Source organism: Saimiri boliviensis, chromosome X (genome assembly GCF_048565385.1).
Source record: "Saimiri boliviensis isolate mSaiBol1 chromosome X, mSaiBol1.pri, whole genome shotgun sequence".
Lineage (NCBI taxonomy): Eukaryota > Metazoa > Chordata > Mammalia > Primates > Cebidae > Saimiri > Saimiri boliviensis.
Window position 1 is genome coordinate 61,377,108 of NC_133470.1, and position 18,631 is coordinate 61,395,738.

At 37.0% G+C, this 18,631-nt stretch overlaps 1 protein-coding gene across 5 annotated transcripts in view; it reads right to left on the reverse strand.

Annotated features, from left to right (window-relative positions):
- HDAC8 (histone deacetylase 8) overlaps positions 1–18,631 on the reverse strand; it is a 255,073-nt gene that overhangs the window by 108,320 nt on the left and 128,122 nt on the right. The window contains exon 10 of one of the 5 annotated variants that reach the window (XM_074392319.1): positions 1–6,049. This exon is cut by the window's left edge and continues 27,980 nt beyond it. The exons of the other annotated variants lie outside the window; for them this stretch is intronic. Within the exon in view, the coding sequence (XP_074248420.1) occupies positions 5,987–6,049 (63 nt within the window). The 3' untranslated portion in view covers positions 1–5,986. The remainder of the gene's footprint in view (positions 6,050–18,631) is intronic. 5 annotated transcript variants of the gene reach the window in all.

Consider the following 18,631-nt stretch of genomic DNA (forward strand, 5'->3'; position numbering starts at 1 on the left):
GGGTCTTACTATGTTACCAAGGCTGATCTCAAACTGCTGGGCTCAAGAAATCCTCTTGCCTTGATCTCCCAAAGTGTTGGGATTACAGGCATGAGCCACTACACCTGGCTTAGAGTAGTTTTAAAACATACATCACATCCTAGTACCTCTCCTGTTAAAAATCTTCGGTGGCTTCTCACTCTAAGAATAAGATCCCACTCTCTTCACCATGGCCTATAGGACCCCTGAGGGTCTGGTCCCTGCCCTTTACTCCTTGCCCCTCACTCATTAGCCTTAGTCACAGTGGCCTCCTTTCAGTACCCAGAATACACTGAGCTCTTTCTTACCTCAGTATCTTTGTACATGGTTGCCTACTCTGTCTGGAACACTTGCCTCTTAGTTATTATTATTATTTTTGTTTTCACCTGGCTGACTCTTTCTTACCCCTGAAGTTCTGGCCTTAAATGTCACACCTTCAGAAAGGTCTTTCTTAGAGACCTGATCTAAATCCCTTTGATAGTTTCTATCTCCACTCCCCACATGCTTCCTTCATGGCACTTATCACAGGTTACAATTCTTTTGACTTTTTTTTTATATGTTCTTTAGTGCATCTTCCTCATTGGTATAAGTTTCATTGCATGGGGACCACATCTACACTGTTCACCATTGTAGCCCCAGCACTTGGCACAGTGTCTGGCACATTGTTAGTATTCAATAAATAGTCACTGAATGACTGAATGACTTTTTAAGTCAATCATCCAATCAATAAAGCAGGAGGGCTAAATAAACTTTATTTTTGGCCTTTTAGGTAACAATAATTTCCATATTCAGCTAGTAATTTAATTGTTGAGATGAATCTATCTTGCTCAATCCAGTTGAGCAGTTTTGTAGGAGACTTTAATCAAACAAGAAAAGGATACACTTCAAGAAAGATTGATTCTTAGGCCCTTTATACTTGTGACTGTCTTAGGTGTGATGATTTTAAGTATATAAAACCAGTGATTCTCAACAGGGGCAATTTTGCTCTGCTCCCCAGAATATTTGGCAATGTCTGAAGACATTCTTGGTTGTCAAAACTGGAGAGGGGAAGTAGGGAGTGTACTACTGTCATCTAGTGTATAGAGGCCAAGGATGGTGCTCAGCATCCTATAATGCACAGAACAGTCCCCCCACTCAACAAAAGAAGAATTATACTAGCAGAAAAGCCAATAGTGCTGGTGATGAAAAACCCAAAGAGAAACAGGACTACTATCTACTTTGTGAAACGTAATAGAATGGTCAAATATGGGTGTTATTGTTCTAGAGGATTTGTAAAATTCAATAATGAAGCATTAATAAACTCTCTTGTTTTCTAAGATTTACTTCTGTCCTTTAGAGCAAATTTCTCTTTTGAAAAAACAGTCCATTGATGTACTTTAAGGGATTGTTGTATGCTCTGAAATTGTACCCAATATTGTGTATACAATATTGGTACTTATCTGGGAGAAGGAGCTGTGAGATTCTCAAAGGGGTCCATGGCCACCCAAAAGATGAAAAATCACTTGTATGGAGAAACCTTGTGTTTCTGGACTGTGTTTTTAAAAATGTCATTTTGTGGAATGAATGCTCTGCAAAATGTTTAGAAACGTGTCCTGGAGGGTGTCCTTTAGAATGGCCTTGGAAGGCAGCTAAGTGTGGTGAAAGCTTAGTTTAGCCTCTTCCTAGTTGTCAGGATTATACCAGTTTCATTGGGTTGTTAGGAGACCATGTGAGGTAATCTATAATAAGCCCCACTGAAGTGTTAGGCACATGGGATATGCTCAATAATTGTTAATTCTTTTCTTTCTCATAGGGTTGTTGTGAGATTGAATAAAATAATGCTTTGAGAACTAAATAAACTAATGCATATGGCACAATGTCTGGGCAGCAGTAGATATTTAACAAAGGTTTACTTTTCTTTCATGTATTCATTAAATCAAAATCCTGGGCCCTGCTGAAAGTAGGGAAAGGAGGATAAGCCCAGAAATCACACTGGTTTGGGATTGAAACCTGACTCTACTACTTTACTAGTTGATCCTGGCAAGTTACTTTCTGAGTCTTACTTTTCTCATTGGTAAATGGGGTATAATGCCTATTTCCCAGGGTTGCTGACAGACATATATGAGATAATCTACATAAAGAACCTAGCATATATACACTGGGATATAACTGGTGCTTAATAAATTGTTAAGTTCTTTTTGCATTTGAAGAGTTCCAAAATTCTACCTACATGAAGCATTTTCTACAATAGGAAGATAGTTGGCTGAATGCCTGGTACTATGACCTTATCTAAATATAAAACTCAAATATACAATTTCTGTTTTCTTCGCTCATATACACCTTCATTAATATATGATGATAATATTTCATTTTGATGTTTTTAAATGTTTTGTTCCATGAGCTGTCAGTATTATTCGCAGGAGCTGTGAGGCTAAAATCGCATAGTACCTAATACAGCACCATATTCAGTTTCTACACTTACTAGGCATTCACTGGGTACCAAATTGTCAGCATTTAGGGACTAAGAGGGAATAGGTTCCTGGCTGTGAGGAGTTTTACCAATATTTATTAACAATTAACAATAATATTAACAATATCTAAAATTTATTGAGTGCTTACTATATGTCAGTCACCATTCTAAACACTTTACTTGGACCAATACATTTAATACTCACATTGATCTCCATTTTATGGGTGAAAAAACTGAGGCAGACTGGTTAAATGATTTGCCCAACTTGCCTAGTACATATTGTTACTATGATCCTTCCCTAGAGCTGGTCAATAAAAGTAGGTCTGTCTGATAAATGTATTTATTTCATTTTTAAAGTTTTAGTTACAAAAAATTTGTTTAAATTCTTTTAAGATGTCATATACACATGGTAAAAATTTCAAAAGGTATCAAAAGGAATATAATGAACAGTAAGTCTTGACTTCTGGCTTCTGGTAATGGTGAAATAATTTCTATCAGACTAATCTTTATGATAAATTGTTAAAAAGTATTGGAGAATAATAAAAATCAGGAAGAAATAGAGGGAATTTAACCCTTGAAAGAAGGGAACCATACTGGGTGAGAGTCACATTTACATGTATTTTGTGTGACAGGTGGTAGAGCTCAAGCAGAAAGCTAGAGGCTTATTGGCCTGAGGTGTAGGAGCACAGAGTTCAAGGTCACCAGAGTCTCATAAGACCTAAAATCTACAGGACCTAATAAAAATCCCTTCATTATACCAAGAATAGAAAAATATCAATTTGAATGAGAAAAGACAACAAATGTCAACACTAAGATGACACGTTAGAATTATCTGACAAGAGCTTTAAGGCAGCATGCATAAAAGTGTTTCACTGAGCAATTACAAGCACACTAGAAACACAATGAAAAAAAGAGAAAGTATTAGCAAAGAAATAGAACTCATAACAAAAAAGCAAATGAAAAATTTCGAGCTGAAAAATACAATAACCAAAATAAAAAACTTACTGGATGGGCTAAATAGAAGAATAGAGATGACACAAAAGATCAGTGAACCTGGCTGGGCACAGTGGCTCACACCTGTAATCCCAGCACGTTGGGAGGCTGAGGTGGGCAGATCATTTGAGGTCAGGAGTTTAAGACCAGCATGGTCAACATGGTGAAATCCTGTCTCTACTAAAAATACAAAAATAAGCTGGGCATGGTGACACATGCCTGTAATCTCAGCTACTTGGGAGGCTGAAGCATAAGAATCACTTGAACCTGGGAGGTGGAGTTACAGTGAGCCTAGATTGTGCCACTGCACTCCAGCCTGGATAATGGAGTGAAACTCTGTCTCAACAAAGAAAAAAAATTAGCGAACGTGAAAACAGAAAAATAGCAATTACCCAATATAAATAATGGAGAGAAAATAGACTGAAAAAAAAAAATGAACAGAATCTCAGGGTCCTGTGTGACAAGAAATGATCAAATCTATGTGTCATCAGAGTCCTATAATGAGAAAGAAAGAAAATGGCACTAAAAATATTCAAAAAATGGCTGAAACTTCCCCAAATTTTATGAGACATAGTCCTATAGATTCAAGAAGCCGAATGAATCCAAACATGATAAATCCAAAGAAATCCACTCCAATAAAAATTATAATCAAATGTCTGAAAAATAAAGACAAAGAACAAACCTGGAAAGCAGCTAGAGAGAAATGATGCATTACTCATTTGAGAATAATAATATAAATGGCAGTGGAGTTGTCATTAAAAACCATGGAGGCCAGAGGGAAGAGGCATATTTTTTAAGTCTTGAAAGAAAAGAATTGTCAGTTCAGAATTCTATATCCAGTGAAAATATCCTTCAGGAGTGAAAGGGAAGTCAAGACATTCTCAGATGAAAGAAGATGAAAAGAACTTATCAGCAGATCTAACCTATAAGAATGGAAAAAGTAAGTTCTCTAAACAGAAAGGAAATAATAAAAGAAAAAAATATCTTAGAGCATCAGGAAGGAAGAAAGGACAACAGAAAGAGTAAAAACATGGGTAAATACTATAGACTTTTCTTATCCTCTTAACTTTTCTAAATTATGTTTGATAATTGAAACAAAAACTATAACACTGATGTGGTTACTGATATGTGCAGAGAAAATATTTAAGATATTCTAAGGGGAGGATGGTATGGAAACATAACAGGAGGTAAGATTTCTTCACTCAAACAGGTGAAATGTTGATACCAGTAGACTGATAAAATTACATATGAATAATCTAATACATAAAGTAACCATTAACAAACTATACAAATTGATACTTAAGAATGCTATAGTTAAATAAAAAATAAAATTATTTAAAAATGCCCCAGTAATCAAATGAAGGCACTAGAAAAAAAAAAAATAGAGGAAACAGGTGGCTGGCAAGATGACTGAATAGGAACAGCTCCAGTCTGCAGCTCCCAGCAAGATCAATGCAGGAGGCGGGTGATGTCTGCATTTCCAACTGAGGTACATGGCTCATCTCATTGGGATTGATTAGACAGTGGGTGCAGCCCACAGGGATGAGCCAAAGCAGGGTGGGGTGTCACCTTACCTGGGAAATACAAGGGGTTGGGGAACTCCCCCCACAGCCAAGGAAAGCAGGGAGGGATTGTGCCGTGAGGAATTGTGCATTCTGGCCCAGATACTATGCTTTTCCCATGGTCTTTGCAACCTGCAGACCAGGAGATTCCCTCAGGTGCCTACACCACCAGGGCCCTGGGTTTCAAGCACAAAACTGGGCAGCAATTTGGGTAGAGAATGAGCTAGAGGCAGGAGGTTTTTTTCATACTCCAGGGGTGCCTGGAACACCAGCAAGACAGAACTGTTCACTCCCCTGGAAAAGGGGCTGAAGCCAGGGAGCCAAGTGGTCTAGCTCAAGGAATCCCACTCCTATAGAGCCCAGCAAATTAATATTAGCTGGCTTGAAATTCTCGCTGCCAGAACAGCAGTCTGAAGTCAACCTGGGATGCTTGAGCTTGGTGGAGTGAGGGGCGTCTGCCATTACTGAGGCTTGAGTAGGCAGTTTTCTCCTCACAGTGTAAACAAAATCACTGGGACGTTTGAACGGGGCGTAGCCCACTGCAGCTCAGCAAAGCTGCTGTAGCCAAACTGCCTCTCTAGATTCCTCATTTCTGGGCCGGGCATCTCTGAAAGAAAGGCAGTAGCTCCAGTCACAGGCTTATAGATAAAACTCCCATCTTCCTGGTATAGAGCACCTGGGGGAAGGCGTGGCTGTGGGCACAGCTTCAGCAGACTTAAACATTCTTGCCTGCCAGCTCTGAAGAGAGCAATGGATCTCTCAGCACAGCACTCGAGCTCTGCTAAGGGACAGATGGCCTCCTCAAGTGGGTCCCTGACCCCTGTGCCTCCTGAAGAGGAGACATCTCCCAGCAGGGGTTGACAGACACCTCATACAGGAGAGCTCTGGCTGGCATCTGGCGGTCTCCCCTCTGAGATGAAGCTTTCAGAGGAAGGAACAGGCAGCAATCTTTGCTGTTCTTCAGTCACCACTGGTGATACCCAGGCAAACAGGATCTGGAATGGACCTCCAGCAAACTCCGTGAGACCTGCAGCAGAGGAGCCTGACTATTAGAAGGAAAACTAACAAACAGAAAGGAATAGCATCATCATCAACAAAAAGGATGACCACACAAAAACCCCATCTGAAGGTCACAAACATCAAAGACAAAAAATAAATAAATCCATGAAGATGAGAAAAACCTAGCATAAAAAGGCGGAAGTTTCCAAAAACCAGAACACCTCTGGTCTTCCAAAGGATCACAACTCCTTGCCAGCAAGGGAACAAAACTGGATGGAGAATGAGTTTGATGAACTGACAGAAGTAGGCTTTGGAAGGTGGGTAATAACAAACTCCTTCAAGCTAAAGGAGCATGTTCTAACCCAATGCAAGGAAGCTAAAAACCTGAAAAAAGGTTAAAGGAATTGCTAACTAGAATAACTAGTTTAGAGAAGACCATAAATGACCCAATGGAGCTGAAAAACAGCACAAGAACTAAATACCAAACCTACGTTTGATTGGTGTACCTGAAAGTGATAGAGAGAATGGAACCTAGCTGAAAACACTCTTCAGGATATTATCCAGGAGAACTTCCCCCACCTAGCAAGATAGGCCAACATTCAAATTCAGGATATGCAGAGAACACTACAAAGATACTCCCAAGAAGAGCAATCCACGACACATAATTGTCAGATTCACCAAGGTTGAAGTGAAGGAAAAAATGTTAAGGGCAGCCAGAGGGAAAGGTCAGGTTACCCACAAAGGGAAGCCATCAGACTAACAGCAGATCTCCCTGCAGAAACCCTATAAGCCAGAAGGGACTGGGAGCCAATATTCAACATTCTTAAAGAAAAGAATTTTCAACCCAGTCATTTTCAGCCAAACTAAGCTTCAAAAGTGAAAGGGAAATAAAATCCTTTACAGACAAGCAAATGCTAAGAGATTTTATCATCATCAGGCCTGCTTTACAAGAACTCCTGAAGGAAGCACTAAATATGGAAAAGAAAAATTTTACCAGCCACTGCAAAAATATACTAAATTTTAAAGACCACCAATAATATGAAGAAACTGCATCAACTAATGAGCAAAATAACCAGCTAGTATCATAGTGACAAGATGAAATGCACACATGACATTATTTACCTTAAATGTAAATGGGCTAAATGCCCCAAGTAAAAGACACAAACTCACAAATTGGATAAAGAGTCAAGACCCATTGCTGTTCTGAATTCAGGAGACCCATCTCACATGCAAAGACATGCATAGGCTGCAAAAAAGGGATGGAGGAATATTTACCAAGCAAATGGAAAGAAAAAAAAAAGCAGGGGTTGCAATCCTAGTATCTGCTAAAAAAGTTTTTAAACCAACAAAGATCCAAAAAGACAAAGAGGGGCATTACATAATGGGAAAGGGATCAACACAACAAGAAGAGCTAACTATCCTAAATACACATGTACCTAATACAGGAGCACTCAGATTCATAAACCAAGTTCTTAGAGACCTACAAAGAGACTCAGATTCCCACACAATAATAGTGGGAGACTTTAACGCCCCACTGTAAATATTAGATCAACAAGACAGAAAATTAATAAGGATATCCAGGACTTGAACTCAGCTCTGGAGCAAGTGGACCTAATAGACATCTACAGAACTTTCCACCCCAAATCAACAGAATATACATTTTTATTAGCACCACATGGCACTTATTCTAAAATTAACCATGTAATTGGAAGTAAAACACTCTTCAACAAATGGAAAAGAATGGAAATTATAGCAGTCTCTCAGACCACAGTGCAATCAAATTAGAACTCAGGATTAAGAAACTCACTCAAAACTGCACAACTTCATGGAAACTGAACAACCTGCTCTTGAATAACTACTGGGTAATTAATGAAATTAAGGAAGAAATAAATAAGTTCTTTGAGACCAATGAGAACTAAGACATGATGTACCAGAATCTCTGGGACACAGCTAAAGCAGTGATTAGAGGGAAATTTGCAGCAATAAATGTCCACAGGAGAAAGTAGGAAAGATCTAAAATCGACACCCTAACATCACAATTAAAAGAACTAGCGATCCAAGTGCAAACATATTCAAAAGCTAGCAGAAGTCAAGAAATAACTAAGATCAGAGCAGAAGTGAAGGACATAGAGACATGAAAAACCCTTCAAAAAATTAATGAATCCAAGAGCTGGTTTTTTGAAAAGATTAACAAAATACACTGTAGCTAGACTAATAAAGAAGGAAAGAGAGAAGAATCAAATAGAAACAATAAAAAATGATAAAGGGGATATCACTGATACCACAGAAATATAAACTACCATCAGAGAATACTATAAACATCTCTACGCTAATAAACTAGAAAATCTAGAAGAAATGGATAAATTCCTATACACATACACCCTTACAAGACTAAACCAAGAAGAAGTCAAATCCCTGAATAGACCAATAATACGTTCTAAAATTGAGGTGGTAATTAATAGCCTACCGACCAAAAAAAGCCTGGGACCAGATGGATTCATAGCTGAATTCTACCAGAGGTACAAAGAGGAGTTGGTACCATTCCTTCTGAAACTATTCCAAACAATAGAAAAAGAAGGACTCCTCCCTAAATCATTTTATGAGGCCAGCATCATCTTGATACCAAAACCTGGCAGAAACACAACAAAAAAAGAAAATTTCAGGTGAATATCCCTGATGAACATTGATGTGAAAATCCTCAGCAAAATACTAGCAAACCAAATCCAGCAACACATCAAAGAGCTTATCCACCATGATCCAGTCAGCTTCATCCCTGGGATGCAAGGCTGGTTCAACGTATACGAATCAATAAACATAATCCATCACATAAGCAGAACCAATGACAAAAACCATATGATTATCTCAATAGATGCAGAAAAGGCCTTCGATAAAATTCAATACTCCTCCATGGTAAAAACTCTCAATAGACTAGGTGTTGATGGAACGTATCTCAAAATAATAAGAGCTATTTATGAGAAAAACACAGTCAATATCATACTGAATGGACAAAAGCTGGAAGCATTTTCTTTGAACACCAGCACAAGACCAGGATGCCCTCTCTCATCACTCCTATTCAACATAGTATTGGAAGTTCTGGTCAGGGCAATCAATCAAGAGAAGGAAATAAAGTGTATTCAAATAGGAAGAGAGGAAGTCAAATTGTCTCCGTTTGAAGATAACATAATTGTATATTTACAACCCAATCGTCTGAGCCCAAATTCTCCTTAAGTTGATAAGCAACTTCAGCAAAATCTCAGGATACAAAATCAATGTGCAAAATCACACGCATTCCTATATACCAATAATAGACAAGCAGAGAGCCAAATCTTGAGTAAATCCCATTTACAATTGCTACAAAGAAAATAAAATACCTAGGAATACAACTTAAAAGGGATGTGAAGGACCTCTTCAAGGAGAACTACAAACCACTGCTCAAGGAAACAGGAGAGGACCCAAATGGAGAAACATTCCATGCTCATGGATAGGAAGAATCAATATTGTGAAAATGGTCATACTGCCAAAAGTAATTATAGATTCAATGCTATCCCCATCAAGTTACCACTGACTTTCTTCACAGAATTAGAAAAAAGTACTTTAAATTTCATATGGAACTAAAAAAGAGCCTGTATAGCCAAGACAATCCCAAGCAAAAAGAACAAAGTTGGAGGCATCAAGCTAACTGACTTCAAACTATGCTACAAGGCTATAGTAACCAAAATAGCATGGTACTGGTACCAAAACAGATATGTAGACCAGTGGAACAGAACAGAGGCCTCATAAATAACACCACACATCTACAACCATCTAATCTTTGACAAACCTGACAAAAACAAAAACAAGCAATGGGGAAAGGATTTCCTATTTAATAAATGGTGTTGGGAAAAGTGACTAGCCATATGCAGAAAACTGAAACTGGACCTCTTCCTTACACCTTACACAAAAGTTAACTCAAGATGGATTAAAGACTTAAGACCTAAAACCATAACAACCCTACAAGAAAACCTAGGCAGTACCATTCAGAATAGGCATGGGCAAAGACTTCATGACTTAAACACCAAAAGCAATGGCATCAAAAGCCAAAATTGACAAATGGGATCCAATTAAACTAAAGTGCTTCTGCACAGTGAAGGAAACTATCATCAGAGTGAACAGGCAACCTACAGAATGGAAGAAAATTTTTGTAATCTATCCATCTGATGAAGGGCTAATATCCAGAATCTGCAAGGAACTGAAACAAAATTTACAAGAAAAAAGTAAACAACCCTTTCAAAATGTACCTAAAGGATATGAACAGACACTGCTTAAAAGAAGACATTTATGCGGACAACAAACATATGAACGGAAGTTCGTTATCACTGGACATTAGAGAAATCCAAATCAAAACCACAATGAGATACCACCTCACACCAGTTAGAATGGTGATCATTAAAAACTCAGAAAACAGGTGCTAGAGAGAATGTAGAGAAATAGGAACACTTTTACACTGTTGGTGGGGGTGTAAATTAGTTGAACCATTGTGGAAGACAATCTGGTGATTCCTCAAGGATATAGAACCAGAAATACCATTTGATCCAGCAATCCCATTACTGAGTATATGCCCAAAAGATTATAAATTATTCTACAATAAAGACACATGAACATGTATGTTTACTGCAGCACTATTCACAATAGCAAAGACTTGGAACCAACCCAAGTGTTCATTAATGACAGATTCAATAAAGAAAATGTTGCACATATACACCATGGAATACTATGCAACCATAAAAAAGGACGACTTAATGTCCTTTGCAGGGATATGGATAAAGCTGGAAACCATCATTCTCAGCAAACTAACACAGGGACAGAAAACCAAACACTGCATGTTTTCACTCATAACTGGGAGTTGAACAATGAGAACACATGGACACATTGGGGGAATATCAAACACCAGGGCCTGTCGGGTGGTGTGGGGCTAGGGGATGGAGAACATTAGAAGAAATACCTAATGTAGATGATGGGGTGATGGGTGCAGCAAACCACCATGGCATGTGTGTATCTATGTAGTAAACCTGCACATTCTGCACATGTATCCCAGAACTTAAAATATAAAAAAAATTAGATGGGATAAACAGAAAACAAACTGTTTAAATAAAATGGCAAAGTTAGGCCCTGACATATCAATAAGTACATTAAAAGTAAATGGTCTAAACATACCTTTGGAAAGAGAGATGGCAGAATAGGTTAAAAAAACACAACCCAATTATATCCTGTCTACAAGAAACTTACTTCAAACTTAATGATATAGGGAAATTTAAAAAAAGGGTGGGAGAGATGTGGTATGTAAACCATAATCAAAAGAAAGCACTTCTTTAATCATTTCCTTTCCTTTTAGTTTCTTAAAAACATCAAACCTATTCTTACTGTATGATCTAGAATTTGCATTCCTAGGCATTGTTCCCAGAGATATCAAAACTTGTATCCACACAAAACTGTATGTGAATGCTTAGTTTTAATAGCCAAAATTGGAAACAACTCAAATGGAGAAATGATTAAACAACTTATGGTACATCTATGCCATAGAATACTATTCAGTAATAAAAAGGAATAAACTATTAATGAGCTGAACAAATTGGATGGATCTCAAGGGAATTATCCTGAGGGCAAAATCTGATCTCAAAAACTCGAATAATGTAAGATTCCACTTATGTCACATTGTCTAAATGAAAAAATCATAGTGATGAAGAAAAGATCAAGTTTGTGATTGGGTAGGGGAAAAGAAGGCAGCAGTGGCTATAAAAGGGTAGCAGAAGGAAAGTCTCTGTGATAATGAAACAGTGCCGTATCCTGACTATAATAGTAGTTACATCAATCTATACATATAATAAAATCGCCTAGGATTAAATATGCACATATATGCACATGCACACACACACACACACACACACACACACACACACGGGCTTATGTAAAATTGGTGAAATCTAATTAAGGTCTGCTGTACCAATGTCAATTTCCTGGTTTTGATACTGCAGTATAGTTATATAAGAAGTTACCACTGGAGGAAACTGAATGAAGGGTACATGGTACCTTTTTATAGTACTTTTACAATTGTCTGTGGATCTATAATTGTTTCAAGATTAAAGAAGCTAAGGAAATCACTGATAAGATGGAGTAAAAAAATTCAGTGGATGGAATTAATAGTAGATTGGATACTAAAGAATCAGTGAACTTGAAGACCGATCAACAGAAATCAAACAAACTGAAGCTTCGAGAGAAAAAACATTGAAAAAAAAATTAAGCACACTTCAGTGACTTGTAGGACAGCATCAGTCAATCTAACATAATTGTAATTAGGGTCCCAGAAGAACAGGAGAAAGAGAATAAGTTAAAAAAAATAAAGAAATACTGGTTGATACTTTTTCAAATCACAGGTTGAGTATTCCTAATCTGAAAATCCAAAATCTGTAATGTTCTAAAATATGAAACTTTTTGAGTGCTGACATGATGTTCAAATGAATTGTTCACAGGAGCATTTTAGATTTTGAATTTCCAGATTGCAAATGCTACAAAATCCAAAAAATCAGAAATTCAAAACACTTTTGGTCCCAAGTGTTTCAGAAAAGTGATACCCAACCTGCATACAAAAATTAGCAACCCACAAATCCAAGAACTTAGGGAATCCCACATAGGATAAATACAAACCAAAATACACTGAGGCATCGGTGTTATTTCTTTCTTTTTCTTTTTTCTTTTTGAGACAGAGTCTTGCATTGTTGCCCAGGCTGGAGTGCAGTGGCACTATCTCAGCTCACTGCAACCTCTGCCTCCCAAGGTCAAGTGATTCTCATGACTCAGCCACCTGAATAGCTGGGATTACAGGCATCCACACCTGGCTTCTTTTTGTAATTTTAGTAGAGATTGGGTTTCACCATGTTGTCCAGGCTGGTCTCAAACTCCTGGCTTCAAGTTGACTGCCTGCCTTGGCCTCCCCAAGTGTTGGGATTACAGGCATGAGCCACTGTGCCTGGCCCACAGTCAAAGTTGTGAATACCAAATATAAATTCATAAAGGTAGCCAGAAGGAAAAAGGAACATTATATACAGGGAAATCATAAGAAGAACAAGACTAATGTTTATCGGAAACAATAGAAGCTGAAAGAAAAGAAAAACTGTAAGTCTAGAATTTTAAATCCTACAAAAATATTCTTCAAAAATGAAGGCAGAAAAAATGAAGGTAACTAAAGGACTTCAGCTTCTGGCCATGTGGGCAAACTTATTCTCTCTCTAGAGACAACTGGAAAATTGACAAATTACAGGAAACATCTATTTTCAGAAATTGGATAATAAACAATATAAGATAGTAATTCCTGAAAGACAAAGGATATGAATGAGGTGAACCCTACCATCACCCAGGCTTTCTGTCTGGAAGTAATCCTTGGACTGTGGTATAGGAAGGGGGAACCCAAACGGAGCCCAGCAATCTCACTGAATAGAAGAGATGGATATTGGAGTTCAGAGAGGCCAAGGTGGTTAGAAATTGCAGAGATAGAGCTAAGCCAAAAAAGAGTAGTAGAAATATACATAGAGGTCTACTTGAGGCTTTTGAAGAATACCAGTCTGAACATGTGTAGGGTACAATTTCATAAGAGTAGTCCAGAAAAACTTACAGAAAAACAATTACTGAAGTGTTGTAAGATGAACAATTCCCGGCTGGGCACAGTGGTTCACGGCTGTAATTGTAGCACTTTGGGAGGCTGAGACAGGTGGATCACTTGAGGTCAGGAGTTTGAGACCAACCTGGCCAACATGGTGAAACCTTATCTCTACTAAAAATATAAAATATTAGCTGGGCATGGTGGCGCTTGCCTGTAATCCCAGCTACTGGGGAGGCTGAGATAGGAGAATCGCCTGCACCTGGGAGGTGGAGCTTGCAGTGAGCTGAGATCGTGCCACTGCACTCCAGCCTGGGTGACAAAGCAAGACTCCATCTTAAAACAACAACAACAACAATAAACAATTCCTAGAGCTCACAAAGGGTCAAAGTGAAGAGATCTCACTGAATACTGGGATAACAGTACAGGCTTACACGCTTACCAGTGGTAATACCTTCAAAGTGGGCTAAATTCACCCTAGAATAAAAAGGCTAGTCAAGACTTTCTCTAAATGAATTTATAAACAAAACTGAAAAAGGATCAAACTGATCCACAATAACTTTATTATCAGGGAAAAAGTCTAATCCTCTTGAAATAAATTTTTAAAAATCCAGAACTCAACAATATAAAATTCATGACATTTGATGTCCAATAAAAAAATTACTAAACACACAAAGAAGTAGGAAAATGTGACCTATAATCTAAAGAAAAATCAATTAATAGAAACAGATCTAGAAATGACAGAAATGATGGAATTAGTAGACAAGGACAGTAAAACAGCTATTATAAATATGCTCCATATGCTTAAGGAGGTAAAAAAATATGAAATTAGTGTGGAGAGAAATTAAAAATATCTTTTAATAATGAAAATTCTAGAGATGAAAAACATCTATTTGAAAGGGAAATTTCACTGGATAAGATTAAGAGTAGGTATACTGCAGAAGAAAATATCAATGAACTTGAAGGCAAAGTGATAGAAACTCTCCAAAATAAATCACAGGGAGAAATAAGACTAAAAAAAAAAAAAAAAAAAAGGCTGAGCATGGTGGCTCATGTCTGTAATTCCAGCACTTTGAGAGGCTAAGGCGAGAGGACTGCTTGAGACCAGGAGTTGAAGATCAGCCTGGACAACATGGTGAGTCCTTGTCTCTCTACAAAATAAAACAATTAACCAGGCATGGTGGAGTGTGCCTATAGTCCTATCTACTCAGGAGGCTGAGGTGGGAGGATTGCTTGAGGTTGAGGCTTCAGTAAGCCATAACTATACCACTGTACTCAAGCCTGGCTGACAGAATAAGACTCTGTCTCTAAAAAAAAAAAAAAAAAAAAAGGAAAGAAAGAAATAGTAAAAAGGTTACAGTGAGTGACCTATGAGACTTCAACATAACTGGTCTAACTAGGTTTAGCTGGAGTCCTAGAAGTAGGAGAAAGAAAGAATTAACAAAAAAAATAGTGGCTGAAATATTTCTAAATTTGATGAAAACTACAAACCCACAGATCTAGCTCAATGAATTTCACACATGATATATCCAAAGACAACCATATGACAGCACATTTTAATCCAGCTGCCAAAAACTAGTTATAAAGAGAAAACTTAGCAGCCAAAGAAGTATGACACATATTATACAAAGGAACAAAGATAAGAATTAATAACAGACTTCTCATGAGGAAATATGTAAGCAAGAAGACAATGAAATGATATCTTTGAAGTGCTAAAAGAAAAACTATCAACCTAGAATTCTATACCTAGTGAACATATCTTTACAGAATTAACACAAAATAGAAACCTTTTCGGACAAACAAAAGCTGAGAATTTGTTGCTAGCAGACCTACAGTATAAGAAAAATGAACTGAAGTTCTTAGGCAGAATGCAATTTGTACCAGATCGAAACCTGGATCTACACAAAAGATTGAAAAATGCTGGAATGGATAAATATAAAAGATATTTTCTTATTCATAATTTCTATAGAAGACCATGTAGAGTCATGTTGGAAGCAGCAGGTCCAGTGGTGGCTGCCTATGTACTGAGCTCAAAGGAGTACCACCGAAGACCAGGGAGGAGCAAGGCATGCTATTGCCCTGGTGGCAGAGAGGAAATGGAGTAACACAGTCCAGCCAAACACAGCCCAATTAAGGATATAAGGGGTGGTGGTCCAGAGCTAGAAGACTTGTTTTCTTAAACCAAGGCCACAACATCTATGTTTATAGACGCTGAAAAAGACAAAACTGAAACATCAATAATGGTTCTGACCCATGGAAGGAAGAACTTTACTTCAAAAAAACTGGGTGAAATTTTAAATAAGAAACAAAATATGATTGAATTATCTTTATGTATGTCACAAATTTACCTTACAGTGTCTTATGCAACAGAAAATTCTCAGTTTCAAATTAATTTGTCATTTAAATTGTAACATCATTTTTAGACCATTCATTCATAGTTAAAGAAAAAGGAATTGAATATATTAAGCATAGACAAGATGAACTCAAATAGCCAAAAATTGTTTGTTGTACCTTTCCAATTAGAAATTAAAAAGTCATTGCAGTATCTTATGGGTAAGTTATTTTACTGCATTGGCTAGAGAATTCCACACTATAGCTTGGAGACCAATAAAGCCTTGGACAATTGACATTGCTCACTGCCTATTTGACGAAAAGTTAGTAGAATAACTTACAGCACTGTCTTTTGTCAATGGCACAGTAACTTGTTTATTTAAACATTTAGCTGTAATTATGAAGACCTAGCATCTCATTTACAGAACTTATTCACACCATAAAAACAGGCAAATCTACAAATGTGGCTGGACTTGCAGTTTTGCTTATAGTCAGTCATGTGGTATTAGCAGTAACTAATCTTTGAAGATGATCTTCTTTTATGTGAATGGTTAGTGACAAACATGACTGGTGCTAAAACATTCAAAGTGCTGAATAACTTGTTTGACTTTCATGGTTTATGCTGGAGAAACTTTGTTTATATTTGCATGGAGGTGCAAAAGCAATGGTGGGTAAAACTGCTGGTACTATGGCACAAATTAAGGCAATAGCACCAAAGTACACCAGGAGTTAGTGTATTATTTACTGACATGCACTTATAGTAAAATAAAATCTAATTTTACTTAAGAATGTCCCTGATAAAGCACTAAAAAGTATTACTTTTATTAAATCCTGATGCTGGATTTAAGATTCTGTGTGACAAAATAGGAGGTATACATCAGGTGCTTCTGGTATAAACTGTGCTATGGTGGTTGTCTTGAGGAAAAGCATGTCAACTTTTGAGCTTAACTAGCCACATTTTTCATAGAACATCATTTCTGCTGGAAAGACTGATGGATGAGCCATGATTAAATACTTGGATATTTGGCAAATATTCTCTCAAAAATGAAGTAAATCTGTCACTTCAGGACAAACAATTGACAGTATTTCTTGCCAATGATAATATTCACATTTTTTGAGTGAAAATTAGAATTTTGGAAAACTTCATTCTGCCACTGGGAATTTGACAGTTTTCCAATACTGTTTTCCAATGACATCAGTGGTGAAATCAATGTCTGTGTTTTTTTGATACTGCATAAAATGTGTTAGCATTTGGAATATTTGCATAACTTAGTGAACCACTATTTTCCAAATAACCAATATATATAAGATGAGTCAAATATCCACTCAAAAGAATAAGATGACCAATGAGTTTTAATGTAACAGTATATAAAACGTTCATTGATATGGTTTCAGATTACACACTGCATTAACCTTTAAGAAACTTCCACTTGTTAAGTTTTAGTGTAGTACCAAAGAATACTCATAATTATCTGAAAATGTATTAAAATACTTCTACCTTTTCCAACTACATATCTATGTGAAGTTGGATTTTCTTTACATATTTTAACAAAAACAACATCTCAAAACACACTGAATGTAGAACCAGGTATGAGAAGTCAGCTGTCATCTATTAAGCCAGATGTTAAAGAAATTGCAAAAGGGTGTAACAATGACATTTTTCTTATAAAATTTCTTTTTATCTTGAAAAATACAGCTTTTTTTCATCAAAACATGCTATCTGTGCTATTATATACTGGATTTATTCTCACTTAAAATGAATTAGTAAATATTTTAAAAACTAAAAGAATTGTTTAAAGAAAAACTATTATGTATCGAGAGGTTTATAACATATGCAAAAATAAAATATATGACTACAATAGCACAAAGAAAGAGAAAGAAAAAAAATGGAAGAACACTGCTGTAAAGGTACTATATTATATGTGAAGTAATGTAATACTATTTAAAAGTTGACTCTGGTAAGTTAAAAATGCCTACTGCAGGCCGGTCATGGTGGCTCACACCTGTCATCCTAGCACTTTGGGAGGCTGAGGCAGCTGAATCACTTGAGGTCAGGAGTTCGAGACCAGCCTGCCTAACATGGTAAAACCTCGTCTCTACTAAAAATACAAAAATTAGCCAGGTGTGGTACTGTAGTTTCAGTTACTAGGGAGGCTAAGGCAGGAGAATCACTCAAACCTGAGAGGTGCAGGTGGCAGTGAGCCGAGACTGTGCCACTGTACCCCAGTATGGGTGACAGAGCAAGCAAGACTCTATCTCCAAAAAAAAAAAAAAAAAAAAAAAAAAAAAAAAAAAAAAGCATACCCAGATGTAAACCCCAGAGAAACCACAAAATCAGCATTGCCCTGATATCAAAACCAGACAAAGACATGACAAGAAAACAACAGGCCAACATCCCTCATTAACATAGACACAAGAAACCATGACCAAGTTTCAGCAAAATGAATCCAGCAATACATAAAAAGGATAATATAACATGACCAAGCAGGGTTTATTCTAGGAATACAAAGTTAGTTTAACATTGAACAATCAATGCAATTTACTGTACTAACAATAAAGAAGGATACCATATGATCATTTCAATAGATGATGAAAAACATTTGACAAAATCAACACTCATTTGTGAGAAAAAAAAACTCTCAGTAAATT